The sequence below is a fragment of the Spinacia oleracea genome, chromosome 4 (genome assembly GCF_020520425.1).
Source record: "Spinacia oleracea cultivar Varoflay chromosome 4, BTI_SOV_V1, whole genome shotgun sequence".
Lineage (NCBI taxonomy): Eukaryota > Viridiplantae > Streptophyta > Magnoliopsida > Caryophyllales > Amaranthaceae > Spinacia > Spinacia oleracea.
The window spans coordinates 185,528,040-185,543,938 of record NC_079490.1 but is presented as its reverse complement, the minus strand read 5'-3'; the positions used below and the strand labels follow the sequence as shown (position 1 = coordinate 185,543,938).

Here is a 15,899-nt window from a genome sequence, read left to right as displayed (position 1 = left end):
TAATTTCAATGGAAAAAAAGCATAAATATATTTAGGGTGCTTAAGCTTTCCACTAAAATTTCCAACTTACCACTTTAATTAAATTAATGAAAAAAAAATGACCAAGTTCTTCCAAGAAAGTGAGAAACTATAGTATACCACATTTACCACTATACCCCCAACAACTCCCATTCCTAATTCCTTGTATAAATATCCCTAAATATTTTCTGACACTTAAAAGCATATCTTTCAAGTTGAAACAAGTCCCCTCATTTTCTCTCTCCCTCTCTCCAAGTTCGGGCCGGGCCGGGCCGGGCTTTTCAACATTTTTTTATCATAGTACTAAATGAAGTAAAAAACTCCCCTGTTTTTTTTTTTTTCCTTTTCCTCCCCTGTTTGTATCAAATCAAAACAAAGCATTTAACCTTTTATTTTCATTAAAAATGGAGGAACGCAATAATAGTAGAGGTTGGGGAAGAAACATGAGTAGAAATTTAAGCAGAAATATGAGCTCAACTTGGGGAGTTGAAGATGTATTCAGCAGTCAATCAAGGAGAAGTGTAAGAGCTCATGAAGAAGATGAAGAAGCATTAAGATGGGCTGCTTTGGAAAAACTTCCAACATATAATAGATTAAGAACAAGTGTTCTTCAATCTTATGGTCAGAGTCAAAATCAGAGTAAGATTTTTCATAAGGAAGTTGATGTTAGGAAGCTTGATGTCAATGATAGAATTGAATTCATTGATAGATTGTTTAAAGTTGCTGAGGAAGATAATGAAAAGTTTTTAAGGAAACTTCGAGACAGAATTGATAAGTAAGTTTTTTTTTGTTTTTTTTTTTTTGCTTAAAATTGGAAATAATGGGGATTTTTTTTCTATATACTTTGATCATTATTATGCATTTATGCTCACTTTTTATATCTGAAGTGTCGGAGTTTAATTGGTACATATAGGAGTTTAATCGGTACTATACGTCGATCACAATATTTTTACTATAAATGCAATATTTTTACTATGAAAATATGTAAATAAGGTGATCAATACAAACTACTCCCTCCGTCTCTTTTTGTTTTTTACGTTTGGTATTTTTCACGCGTTTTAACGAATAATTAATTTGCATTGAAATTCCTCAATTTTTTTTATTTAAATGAGATAAATTACGTTTATTTATAATGTTTTCACTTTTATCAAAATTCTGATATTGGGAAATGAGAAAAATTTGATGTCCCAATGAAAAAGTGTGAGAGATTAAATGACCCAATGAATTTGATTGGTTAAAATAATAATTGGACTCAAATTTTGATAGAATACTAAGTTATTTATGTGATAATATAAAAGGAAATGTAAAGAACATTTTGAAATACCCAAAAAGGAAAACGTAAAAAGCAAAAAGAGACGGAGGGAGTAGGAAACAAATTAGAATATTAAGTACTTTAGTTTTCAATTTAAATCACGACACATAAGCATGACATGTTATCATTGCGACTTGGCTTAAAGGTCGCATATTGCGATCTTTATCATTTTCGATAATTCACATGTTATGAGTGAAATTTTAGAATGTTTGGAAAAATGTTTAAACTTTGTCGTATCGGTTTTTCACTAACTTATTTTTATTATTATATAATTTAAACTCTCTCTATTTTTACGTATTATCCAGACTCACATCGAATTCAACTAAACTAAAAATGTAATTAAAGAGGATAAAGAAAAAAATGGAGTATTAATAAGTCTTTGATTTTGAAAATCACCTTCACATTTATCTGAACTTTTTATTAGGGATAAACTCAACCTCATACAATGTATAATTCTTAAAGTTTTGTATCATGGGTGAAGTTAAAGATGATTAATGAAAATGGATAAAAATAAAGAATAAGATAAATTAGTGGTATAATAATACAAAAGGTGGACCAATGTCATTGACGGCATGAGTGGTTGTTGTTATCAAACTTATCATGGATTTTGGTTAAAGATGACAACTTGCAAAGAATTTTGTACTCGTGTTTCTTGTATTGCATCTAATTTTATTCAAGAATTCCTGCTTAAGCATTGTATTTTAAGGGACTATTTGTCTGCCTTTTCCTATCTTTTCCACACTAATTATTGTTGGTTGTTACACAATCCGTTTTTATAAGTGTTACACTTGTCTAAATCGTCCGGTTTTTTTTTAAGTGTTACACTTTTATATCTAGAAGTCTAGAACTAGTTTTGAGCATGTTCTTTGAACGGGCAATTATATTAGTCGTTATTAAACTGTCTTTTAAAGTTTTAATTTTATCGAGGGTTTGTGATTTTGATTAGTGGGAATATATGGTTTATATATGAGAAATTGAAAAATATATAAATTAAATGATGAATTAAAATTGAGTGTTAGAGGAAGATGGAGTGGAAGAGGTTGAATGAATATATGAATTAAATGGTGAATTGATGTTGAATGAGGAAGATGAAGAGTATGAGGTGTTGAAGCCGTAAAATACCTCGTATAACAAAATAAAAAATTGGAAAAAGAAAATTATGGATGAAAGATGGGGTGACACGTGTCATCTAATGATCTATGAAAGATGGGTGACACGCTGCACGTGTCATCTAATAGTCTATGGTTTTCTTTTTTATAGACTAGGTATAGATACTACGGAGTATTAAAATGGAGTATTATTAGGCCATATTTTTTGGACTTTAATTTCAGTTCCATATAGTTCAATTCAGTCAAATAAAACTCAAAATAATAGAAACCTTAGTAGCTTTAAAGAATAAATGAGCAGACATTGCAATAAGAGTAGCTAATAATTTGATACCTAATGAGAATTGAATACTTCATTAACTTTAATAATGGTGTTTTAGGTTTTAATTTATGATATTCCTAATTCTAATGATGATTACAGGGTAGGAATTCAACTTCCAACAGTTGAAGTAAGATTTGAACACTTAACAGTTGAAGCAGATTGTTATGTGGGAACAAGAGCTCTTCCAACACTACCAAATGCAGCTCGTAATTTTGCTGAAGGAATTCTTGGTATGATTGGTATTACACTTGCGGAGAGGAAAAAGTTGACAATCCTCAAAGATATTTCCGGCGTTGTCAAACCATCAAGGTACATATAGACCGACACAAGTACATTAAAGCGTACACAACAACCTATGTATAGGCGCGTGCACACATAGCGTCACATTTACCATGTGTTTACACGAGGAAGTCTGTGTTAAAAGTGGCTTGTGTCTTAAATGGGACGCAGCTGAACTGACTCTTATCGATACTGATTATGTGTTGTTATTGGTCCACCAATAAGAGTCAATTGCGTTATTGGTACTAACATACTCTTTGTTGGTATTAAAAGATGGGGTGATGATAAAGGTCGCAAGTTGCGACAACATTTAGACATTTAGTTGTCGCAATCTTATGTGTCCGAGTTTAATTGATACATATAGGCGTCACATAAGCTATACGTCATCAGAGTATATTTTACTATCAATGCAATATTTTTACGATGAAAATAGGTAATTAAGGTAGTCGGTATAAAAAAGGAAACAAATTAAATATTAAGATTTTCCTACCTATTTTTTTTAACATGTATAATAAGTTATATAAGTTAAATGTTTTAGTTTCCAATTTAAATCACGACACATAAGTCTGCCATGTCATCATTGTAATACAGCTTAAAGGTCACATGTTGCGACCTTTATCATTTTTGTAAAAAATGTTGTATTGGGGTGATTTAGATCCAATTTAGTCAATCAAATTTGATCACAAACTGTTTGACGTTTAATGGAAGTAATAATGAATGTAATAAAGAGTTAAAAAGGTAATGAAAAGACAAATCATAAATCATATGGTAAATCATCGGAACATTAGTAGCTACATTCATCACAATGTCAAAAAGGAGCCAACTTTATGTTGATAAAAAGTAGGCATATGTGAACAAGAAGTTTGTTTGATAATTTTGTGGTGATTTTTTTTACAGGATGTGCTTATTATTAGGTCCACCTTCTTCAGGAAAGACATCTCTCTTGTTAGCCTTTGCTGGAAAGCTGGACCCTTCACTGAAGGTACTTCATATCTCACACTTTTCCTTTTCTTTTATTCCAATATTCCTCTCCTCGACCCCTTTGTGAGACTGCCATATGCATAAAACCGTTGATATCATAATTAAAAAATATAATTATTTGATTAGAAACTTTAATTATTCGATGGAAGAGTTTAATTAATTAATTTATAGTAAAACATAAATATTCACTACAAGAATTTGTATCTTCAATGACAACCTAATAACGACGGGTCAAAAATCCCGTCGCAAAAGGCTTTTGCAACGGGATAACAACCAAACAAAGACGTGAACAACCGTCACAAATATATTTTACGACTAGTTAATGACGATATTTTCCATTAATGACGACCCCCTTTTATGACGGGTTCACGACAGGAAATTCCGTCGTTAATCAACAATTATTGGCATTTAGCGACGGGATTTTCCGTCGTTAATGCTACAATTTCTTGTAGTGAGAGTATAATTAATATATAGTAGAGCATAATTAAATATTTGATCATAATGTGTAACTATTTCATTAAAAAGTACAACTATTTGGTAAGAAGTTGCTCTAGCTTATACATAAGAACGCAATTTGGATTATACACCCGGGTGCACAGTGCTCATTGTGCACCCTGTTGAACATTTATTGAAAATCTAATGAACATTGAGAACGATTTCAATGTACATGTACTACCAAAATATTTAAACTATATGTTCTATGGATTTGAACTATATGTTCATTGGCTAATGTTCTTTGATTATGAACAATATGTTATCTGTGTTTGAACTATATGTTCTTTGTAAAACAGGGTGCACAGTGAGCATTGTGCACCCGGGTGTATAAACCATATTTTGACATAAGAAGGTCATATATAAGTTTTTGTATTTATTGCATTACTTTAAAATTAAATGTGGCCTCTCTTGTTCATATATTATTATGTCACGCACGCATCAAGTACATAAAAACGACTAATAGTAATATATTGCGGGTGATTTTTGAACAGGTAAGAGGTGAAGTGAGCTACAATGGACATAGGTTAGATGAATTTGTACCACAAAAGACATCTGCATACATTAGTCAAAATGATGTTCACATTGGATCCATGACTGTCAAAGAAACCTTGGATTTCTCTGCTCGTTGCCAAGGAGTTGGTTCTCGCTATGGTAAATTTTATTAATTTATTACTAATTTCAAGTATTTTATTTTGATATATTAATTTAATTAGCACATATTTTAAAGTATTAATTAATTAAATTCGTGAATTTATTTGTTATAGAGCTCCTAGCTGAACTTGCAAGGAGAGAAAAAGAGCACGGTGTCAAACCTGACCCAGAAGTCGACCTTTTCATGAAGGTAAATTCCAAAATAAAATTACATTTACGTGAAAATTTATTTATCCCATTTTTCAAAAAAATATTTCTTGAAAATTATTACTCTGTACTACATATGCAATGAGTTTAACTTTTTTATTTTTTTTTATTTTTTTATTTTTTTACAGGCAACTGCAATGGAAGGAGTTGAAAGTAATCTTATCGTGGATTACACCCTTAGGGTAAGTTGTCACATTATAAAGTTCAAACTATAGTACTCTGTATTAAGTTATTAACGCAACTTTTAATTACGGACGGAGGGAGTAATTATCATTTATTTTATTAAAATAAATATGGTCCCCTCGAAATGAACAACCAGAATTAGGTTGACAAAATCAGCACCAAAGTAATGATCTTTTTGACCTTTTTCGTCAAAATTTTCTCCTCACCTACTAATTTTATAAATAAAACTGGTCATATTTTAATCAAGTTGTTGTAGATAATGTCGAATGAATTTCCAATTTGGGTTGGTGAACTACTCTTTATTCTCATCATGCAATGTTGAAGTGGAATGCACCAAATCAACATCTCCTAACATACATATATTCGTACTTTTTTTTAAAAAAAATAAAATAAAATAATGATGACAATTTATCTTGCATAATTGATAAAAACCGGAAAAAAACACGAAAATAATGAAGATTATTTACTTTATTATCCTTTACCAAACACCCCGACCTCAATTACGTACCCCGTTACACAATTTCAAACCGTTATTGCATACGTAATACTTTACATCTCTTTAAGGGTATTTTAGTCTCTTTCATATATCAAGTTGATGATGTGGCTGGTCACACATGAGACACACTGTTCATTTTTTCTACTGTTGTCGATCTCTAGTAAGATAAATTGCCCTATCAGGTCAATAACTATCTTAGATTAATAACTCTGTCTAGTAAACAAGTGGTAGTCCACTGACACCCCAAATAAAATAAAAACTATACAAATAAAATTAATTTGTTGTTCTTGTCAATTTTTTCTCGCATTATAATGTGATTGTTTACATAGATTGTTCGACACCCCGTTAAATTTCTGATTTCGCCACTTATTTGATGACAAAATATTTATGTAACAGATTTTGGGACTAGATATATGTCGAGACACTCTTGTTGGTGATGAAATGCAACGTGGTATCTCTGGTGGACAGAAGAAGCGTGTCACCACAGGTTAATATTTCGTAAATTCACACTGCTATTTATTGAGTTTTGACTACTATTTTATTTTTTTCCCATATTTATTACAATTATTATCTAGGACAAATACATTATTATTAATGATTTATTTCCAAATAAATGTTAGGCTAAAAATAAAAATAAAAATCTAATTTTGGGGGTTGATTGAATATGAAGCTTGTCCTTATAAAAAGAAAAACCAGGTTTAATTAGAATGAAATGACAATTGATATTGATATTGATCAATTACGTATATTGATCAACAACTTGCTACATTGATTTCTCAACAACCTTGTAGTTTGTAGATGAAAGTAACACCAATATTATGATGCCATGAGAATAATATGTGACGGTACGACGGTTCGTCATCAATTGAACCGCCGACACTCTATTTATAATTATAATTAAAAAGCAAATGATGTAAACGAGAATCGATTTCTGGTCATGATATATATCACCTCCATCATATTAACCAACTACTACCTCTTACACTTACTATTTGCATAGATTTCGGTGCAATATTTGACTGTTAATATATCCAATTCTGTAAGGCAAAAAATTATAAAAAGTTGATTTTATAAAACATATTTTGAGACGAATCTAACAAGATATCTCATGATAATTTTTGATAGATATAATATATAGTGAGACTTTATGGTCAAAGTTTTGATTGTTGGACACATTTTTCAAATCGTAAAGAACTGAACGAAACGGAGGTAGTAAGATAATTAAAATAAAAAATGATAAAGGTCAACATGCTTATGTTTCATGATTTAAACTGGAAACTAAAATATTTAACTTATATAAACTATTATACATGTTTCCTCAAAAAAAAAAAAAAACTATTATACATGTTACAAAAAAATGTATAAAGATTTTATAAACTAATTTGTTTCCTTCTTTATATCGACTACTTATTTACATATTTTCATATTAAAAATATTGCATTTATAGTGAAAAAAAATTCTGATGATGCATAGCCTACGTAACGCCTATATGTACCAATTAAATTCTGACACGTAAAATTACGATAATTAAATGTTGTCTCAACTTGCGACATTTATCATTACGAACATTTAGTCGCTATAATTAAAGAGCAAATGATGTCAACGAGAATCGATTTCTCGACATGATATATATCAACTCCATCATGTTAACCAGCTAAGATAATTAACATCCAGACGTCAGCATAATTTTAATAAACTCCTTTTTATTTTTTTCTTGAAAATGGCAGGTGAAATGATAGTGGGCCCAACAAAGACACTATTCATGGACGAAATATCAACTGGGCTGGATAGTTCAACTACTTTCCAGATAGTGAAGTGTTTGCAACAAATAGCCCATTTAAATGATTCAACCATCTTAATGTCTCTGCTTCAACCTGCTCCTGAGACCTTTGAACTCTTTGATGATATCATCTTATTATCTGAGGGCCAGATTGTATACCAAGGCCCAAGAGAACATGTTGTTGAGTTCTTTGAAAGTTGCGGGTTTCGCTGCCCCGAACGTAAGGGTACTGCTGATTTCCTACAAGAGGTAATATTTCCAAGCCCACGGCCCGTATAAATAAAATTTAAGTATGTGAATAATCCGAAGATTTAGCAATGTATGGGTAAAATAATACTTCGTATGTATTATGAGATGAAAATTCGTGCACATTTTTGTTTAACATTATAGTTAAATAAGATTATTAAGAACAAAGATGAACACAACGCCGTTCTTTTGGAACGTACTAAACTGATATGAATTGAATGAAGCTAAACTAAACTACTAAACTGAATTGAACTTAACCAAACTGAATGGAGCTGAATTGAACTAAATTGAATTGAACTGAATGGAACTGAAATAAAGTGTAAAAGAACAGGGCTTAAGGCTCTGTTGTGTTTACCTTATTAAGGGTTGACCAAGTATAATTTATAACTAAAATAAGTTCAGATAAGTTCAGATAAGTTCAGATAAGTTAAGTTAAGTTAAGGAAAAATAAGTGAAAATAAGATGAATAGAACGCATCCTAAGTCCGATACAAAATCTAGACATTTTGCTCAATCTAGACCAAGTGTAACAATTTGTGTTTACAGGTTACTTCAAAAAAGGACCAGGAACAATATTGGGGTGAAACGAGCAAACCATATAGGTATATACCAGTATCCGAGTTTGTGACCCGATTCAAACGGTTCCACGTTGGGCTAAGGCAAGATAACGAGCTTTCGGTCCCATATGATAAGGCCCAATCCCACAAGGCAGCTTTAATACACAGCAGATACTCAGTCCCATACAAGGAACTTGTTAAGGCATCCTTTGACAAGGAATGGATGCTTATCAAAAGGAACCCTTTCGTGTACATTTTCAAGGCTGTACAAATCATGATTATCGCGGCCATAACCTCAACTGTGTTCATAAGAACAAGGATGCATACTAGGAATGAGGGTGATGGTGCTCTTTACATGGGAGCATTGATTTTCACTCTTATTATTAACATGTTTAATGGTTTTGCTGAAATGGCTATGATCATGCAAAGACTTCCTGTGTTTTATAAACATAGGGATCTTCTTCTCCATCCTGCTTGGACTTTCACCTTACCAACTTTCTTTCTCGGGATCCCAATATCGATTTTTGAATCAATTGTTTGGACTTCTATGACGTACTACACCATTGGATTCGCTCCTGAAGCTAGCAGGTATGATACATGAAGTAACACCAGTTATTTACACCAAGATAACTTTTATCTAGTTTTCCGTAACTTCTTTTACCTAGTTTTTAGTAACTTTTAATATGTTTTGATTAACTTTTATAATAAGATAAACATTTTAAAGGGTTAAATGACTAATTTTATGTGTTATTAGTGATTTTGAAAAAATAATTTTATTAAAATGAGAAATGTTATCACTAAAATATAGATAATTATACATCACTTGTAAATAAGAATTTGCTGACACGAGTTGCTTTTGTTCTCAGGTACTTCAAACAACTTCTGTTGGTATTCCTTATCCAACAAATGGCTGCTGGAATGTTCCGTGTTACAGCCGGATTGTGTAGGACTATGATCATTGCGAATACCGGGGGAGCACTAAGTGTCCTTCTTATGTTCATGCTTGGAGGTTTCATCCTTCCTAAAGGTATGTTTTCATACTGAATTTACTTGGAATTCATGATCTTTATATACTACTTTCGTTTCAAAATGATCTTTACACTTTCCGTTTTTGTCAGTAGCATGATATTCTTTACATTGTGCTTTATTCTGTTTTTGGACATGAAACGGAGTTAGTATGTTAGTAGGGAATTAATATTGATTGTTTAATTTATATCATTAATCAGGTCTTATACCTAATTGGCTTCAATGGGGATATTGGGTGTCACCTTTATCATATGCATTCAACGCTCTTGCTGTGAATGAGATGTTTGCCCCGCGTTGGATGAACAAACCGGCATCAGATGGCATAACTCCATTAGGTGTACAAGTGTTGAGGAACTTCAATGTATTCGCACAACGAAGCTGGTATTGGATAGGAGCAGCTAGTCTTGTTGGCTTCATTGTTCTTTTCAATCTCATCTATACTCTTGCACTTACCTACTTAAACCGTAAGATTCTAAATTTTATCAAATGATTGAAATGGAGAAATTTTTTCTCATTCTTTGGCTTAACTTTTTTGCTTCCTTTATGTAAAATAGCCATTGGAAAGCCACAAGCAACAATCTCCAAAGAGGATGAAAGTGAAATGGAAGACGGGTATGGAAACAATAAGTCTAAGAGAAAGTTAACCTCCGCAGATGGAAACAATACAAGTAAGAACATTAACTATATATGGAGTACTACATTCGTCTCTTAAAGTTCTTCACGCTTACTATTTACATAGATTTCCAATTTCGTTGTGAAAAAATTATAAAAAAATTAATATTCTGAAAGTACATACCAAGACCAATCTGACAAGATCTTACATGATAACGTTTTGTTGTATATAATAATGAGAATTAATGGTCAAAGTTATCATACCTTATACACATATTCCAAGGCGTAAAGAACTTTAAGAAACAGAGATAGTACATGATACATTCAAGTTAATGATCAAGATTGTCTAGATTTATATATTCATTTTGCATTCCAAAATCTTTTGCAGAGGAGTTGGCACTTCAAAGAATTATGAGTCGGTCCAATCCTAATGGATTAAGCAGAAACGACGATGCTTCTCTCGAGGCAACAAATGGTGTTTCCCCTAAGAGAGGCATGGTCCTCCCTTTTACTCCACTAGCTATGTCCTTTGATGATGTGAGCTACTTTGTTGATATGCCTCCGGTGAGTAAATTCTTTGCCATATGAGTAAATTTTATCATTAAAAAGTAGATAACTTTTACATATATCGGGGTAACTTTTAAACAGTTTTGGTTAACTTTTACTGCGATGTACAGTATTATGTATTGTACATCACATAATAAATAAGAATATGTGATTTACTAAACATAACATTTGATTTTTGGTACTATTAGGAAATGAAGGAACAAGGTGTAGCAGAAGATAGGCTTCAACTCCTTCGAGAAGTGACCGGTGCATTTAGACCAGGAGTTCTTACTGCTCTAATGGGTGTTAGTGGAGCTGGGAAGACAACTTTGATGGATGTTTTAGCTGGAAGAAAGACAGGGGGTTATATTGAAGGCGATATCAGAATTTCTGGTTTCCCTAAAAAACAAGAAACGTTTGCTAGAGTTTCCGGTTATTGTGAACAAACCGATATCCATTCTCCTCAAGTTACAATCAAGGAGTCTTTGATATACTCAGCTTTCCTCAGGCTCCCTAAAGAAGTCTCTAAGGAAGAAAAACTCGTAAGAACTTATTTCTGTTGATTTTTCCGTTTGGTATTGTGTAAAACGTCTTCATTGAAAACTGTTTTCCCCTTTTCAGTCATTTTACGTTGTTTGGTTTGGTAACGCATAGAAAACAATTTTCCATAACTCCATCAAATGTGGAAAAAACTTTTCCATTTGAAAAGGAGATTCCCTCAATCTTCACCATCTTCTCCCATTTTCTTTTAAGGAACCAAACAAAGGAAAACTAGTTTGGAATTGTGTTTTCCTTTGAAAAATGTTTTCCATGAAAAAATCAGTTTATACTGAAAACGTTTTACACCAAACCAAACAGAGCCTAATAATAGTTGATCTTGTACATGCAATGTGATACTGAACTTCATTTCCCCTTTTATCTGCTAGGTTTTTGTCGACGAGGTGATGGAATTAGTAGAACTAGACAGCCTTAAGGATGCAATAGTAGGATTACCAGGAATAACAGGATTATCAACGGAACAAAGGAAGCGGTTGACAATTGCAGTAGAGCTTGTGGCTAACCCTTCAATCATCTTCATGGACGAGCCAACTTCTGGTCTCGATGCAAGGGCTGCTGCCATTGTTATGAGGACAGTAAGAAATACTGTGGATACTGGAAGAACTGTTGTTTGCACAATTCATCAACCTAGTATTGATATCTTTGAAGCTTTTGATGAGGTACTTTATACTCTTTTTCTAGAGGGAAAATTTATTTAGTTTTCTTTTACTTATATCGATCGTTACTAATGTACCATGCATGGTTATGTTTTCCAGCTTCTTTTAATGAAAAGAGGAGGACAAGTTATCTACTCGGGGCCGTTAGGTCGAAACTCGCACAAAATCGTTGAGTATTTCGAGGTAATTATCTTTGCTTTCCAACACTTTTTGTTATACGATTCTACGATTCAAATATAGTGTTACGATTCGATTCACGATTCTACACTTCTTTCTCGACTAGCGAAAACCTGGTAAATTTGAATCATGTTGAGAAAGTTATCAATACATAAATATTGTTTATTTAGCTATTAGTCAACTACATATTTCAGTTATTAAGTTTTTCACCTATAACATAAGCACTTTAAGTGAAATTTGAGAATAAAATCTTGAATGATCCGATTCTACAATTTGATTCTAAGAGTCTCTTATGATTCAAAGCAGAATCCCGATTTTGATAACCTTGTTTTTTTCGTAAACAAAAACTTATTACTTTATACATTGATCTAAGTGAAATATTGTTCAAATCATTGTAGACAATTCCCGGTGTCCACAAAATCCAAGAGAAGTACAACCCTGCAACATGGATGCTAGAGGTGAGCTCGATTGCAGCTGAAGTGAGACTAGACATGGACTTTGCCGAGTATTACAAGTCGTCTTCACTTCACCAGTAAGTTGATCAAATTTTCCTTCCAAAGTTTATGTCAACATGAATTGAAACTGACTAATTACTATTTACACATACTAAACTTGTGATTAATGACATTTGAGCAGAAGAAATAAGGCACTAGTAAAGGAGCTAAGTATACCACCACCAGGGGCAAAAGACTTGTATTTTACTACACAGTTTGCTCAATCAATGTGGGGGCAATTCAAATCATGTCTTTGGAAACAATGGATGACTTATTGGAGAAGTCCTAGTTATAATCTTGTTAGATACTTCTTCACTTTGGCTGCTGCTCTTATTGTTGGAGCTATCTTTTGGAAAGTCGGAACTAAACTGTAAGTATCATTCTTCTTCCCTAATCGTAATTAGTTGACAGTATGGTTATTAAAATCGCGATTCAAATCGTAGAATCTTACGATTCTATGATTCAAATATAGTCTTACAATTCGATTTACAAATCTAAGCGATTCTGTACTTTTTCTTGACTAAAGAAAACCTCATAAATTTGAATCACACTAGAAAATTTATTAATAGATAAATATTGTTAATTATTTCTTATTCAGCTAGTAAACAACTATATATTTCAATTATTCAGTTTTTCACACATGATATAAGCACTCTTACTAAAATTCGAGAATAAAATCTTGATTATACTTGTTCATTCGATTCTAATTAAGAGTCATTTCCGATTCAAAGTAGAATCCCGATTTTGATAACCTTTACTCATACTGTCTCGACCTCAGCTCTCGTGGATAATTGGATATCATAACAAGAATTATATGACTAAACTGTTCAAGTTAATCTGTACTAACAATTTTGACTGACTTAAATTGTCAGGGACAATGCGAATAATCTAACCATAGTGATCGGAGCCATGTATGCTGCTGTACTCTTTGTTGGAATCTGTAACTGTGGAACAGTTCAGCCAGTGGTAGCTGTTGAAAGAACAGTGTTCTATAGAGAAAGAGCTGCAGGAATGTATTCTGCACTACCATACGCCATTTCACAGGTACGCGTAAATTTCAGCAACTTCTTGATCGTGATTGTTCATATATGCTAGACGTGATCAAATTGCGGGCCGGTCCAGATTCAGGCTGGGTCGTGACTTAAAAAATCTGCCCACAATTATGGGCCAAAAATAGCGGGCTTTTCGGGCCATTAAGTCCGGGCCAATTTTATAACTAAAATTGCAATTTTGAGTTGCCCAAAACCCACCCAAATTTTCACTACAAGAATTTGTATCTTTAATGACAACCTAATAACAATGGGTTAAAAATCCCGTCGCAAAAGCCTTTTGAGACGGAGCTAACAACTAAACAAAAACGGGAACAACCGTCGCAAATGTCTTTTACGACGGGATTTTCCATCAATGACGACCCCCTTTTATGACGGGTTCGCGACAGTAAATCCCGTCATTAATCAATGATTATTGACCTTTAGCGACGAGATTTTCCGTCCTTAATGGTACAATTTTTTGTAGTAATTTTTCAAAAATCGGATCGGGCTTTCGGGCCTAAAGATTCTGCCCAAAACCAGCTATTTCGGGCCGGGCTCATGATGATCAGGTCTAGTAATATATGCAAGAAATTGATTTAACATGAGTTATTGTCTTTGTGTTATACAGGTTGTTGTTGAAATACCTTACATATTTGTTCAAGCAGCATATTATTCAGTGATAGTGTATGCTATGGTGAGCTTCCAATGGGCTGCAGGAAAGTTCTTATGGTTCTTCTTTATAACATTTTTCTCCTTCCTTTACTTCACCTATTATGGTATGATGACCGTCTCCCTTACGCCGAATCACCAAGTTGCTTCCGTTTTTGCTGCTGCGTTCTACGCTCTCTTCAACCTCTTCTCAGGGTTCTTCATCCCTCGACCGGTAAGTCCTTTAACAATCTCCTGAATTAAACATACACAAAGAATTTTTTATTTTTTGTTTCTAACATGAAGTAATTATGAAAAATGTTAGTAATGTAGAAGGTGGAAACAAGTCCGTTCAATATCTTTTTTTTTGTTTCTAGTTTTCTGTTTTCTACAAAACTAAAAACCAGAAAGGAAAGATTGATTTTAAAAATTCAACCTCTAAGAATAACACAACATTTTGAACCTATCTTCTTTTAAAGTGTTCCCATCTACAATAGATTGGTACAATACGTAATATGCTACAAAACTTTCAATCTTTTTCTTAATTGTGGGAAGAAAAAGTGTTTAATTTGTGAGGTGGATTTTCCTAATACCCTATTATAGCAAGTCGTTGTTGAGAGAATCCCTTTAAAAAGAAGACATGTCTAAAATGTCGTGTTATTCTTAGTTAAACAAAAAGTCGGCCCTTTTTAAGAAATCCGCTTAAATGTTGTATTTTTAGAATCAATTTTTTCAATATGAAAACAACAAAACGTAGTTTCGAGTTTTTTGTTGTCGATTTTCAAAATCAGCATGATTAATATAAATATGTTTTTTTTTTTAGTTCATGATTCAATCTAAATCATATAGAATGAGCCCTAACCTTTTTTGTTTTGGTTTGGTTGTGAATTTTCAGAGAATCCCAAAATGGTGGGTATGGTACTACTGGATCTGCCCCGTCGCGTGGACAGTTTATGGGTTGATAGTGTCGCAATATGGTGATCTAACACAAACGATCCAAGGCACGGGGATGATACCCGATCCCATGATTAAGGAATACATACAAATTCATTTTGGGTATGAGCCTAATTTTATGGCTCCGGTAGCCGTTGTTTTAATCGGTTTCACGGTGTTCTTCGCCTTCATGTATGCATACTGCATTAAGACACTCAACTTCCAGATGAGGTAGAGAGAGTTTAGAGTAGTGAGTAATTGTATAAAACAAGAAAAAGAAAGCCAAGTTATTGTCATTTTGTTAGCCTTTTTATATACAATCTTGAAGAGAAAGTTGTAAATATGAGAATCATGTGAGATTAATTTAATTAGCTTAGTAGATAACTATTTTATGTATTTGGGAAATATTGAAATATATAAGTATGTATATGTTTCCCAATAGTATGATTTGGTAATTTGGAATTGTATATTGATTTATAATATATGGATGTCATTTTTGGCTCACAAGTTTGGTATTGCTACTTCTGCATTTACCAATTGAACCTTGTTGTTAGATAGGAGGCCTTAAACTTGTGATTGTTAAATT

General features: G+C 32.7%; 1 protein-coding gene across 1 annotated transcript; it reads left to right on the top strand.

Moving 5' to 3' along the window:
• The first annotated feature begins 217 nt into the window (after positions 1-217).
• Positions 218-15,795, top strand: LOC110792901 (ABC transporter G family member 35). The gene is made up of 21 exons (XM_021997722.2): positions 218-793; positions 2,858-3,067; positions 3,935-4,019; positions 5,005-5,164; positions 5,278-5,354; positions 5,500-5,553; positions 6,447-6,537; positions 7,778-8,079; positions 8,622-9,220; positions 9,499-9,659; positions 9,859-10,122; positions 10,213-10,326; positions 10,659-10,834; positions 11,026-11,358; positions 11,743-12,033; positions 12,130-12,213; positions 12,606-12,739; positions 12,844-13,071; positions 13,574-13,745; positions 14,361-14,615; positions 15,276-15,795. The coding sequence occupies exons 1-21, from the start codon at positions 423-425 to the stop codon at positions 15,546-15,548; spliced, it is 4,434 nt and encodes a 1,477-aa protein (XP_021853414.1). The 5' UTR covers positions 218-422; the 3' UTR covers positions 15,549-15,795.
• Positions 15,796-15,899: the final 104 nt, after the last annotated feature.

Excerpts from the sequence above, each read along its gene's own strand:
- LOC110792901 (XM_021997722.2), top strand. The coding sequence starts at position 423 with ATGGAGGAACGCAATAATAGTAGAGGTTGGGGAAGAAACATGAGTAGA. Across the intron at positions 6,538-7,777 it reads GAAGAAGCGTGTCACCACAG|GTGAAATGATAGTGGGCCCA; the intron begins GTTAATATTTCG and ends TGAAAATGGCAG. Across the intron at positions 13,746-14,360 it reads TACCATACGCCATTTCACAG|GTTGTTGTTGAAATACCTTA; the intron begins GTACGCGTAAAT and ends TGTGTTATACAG.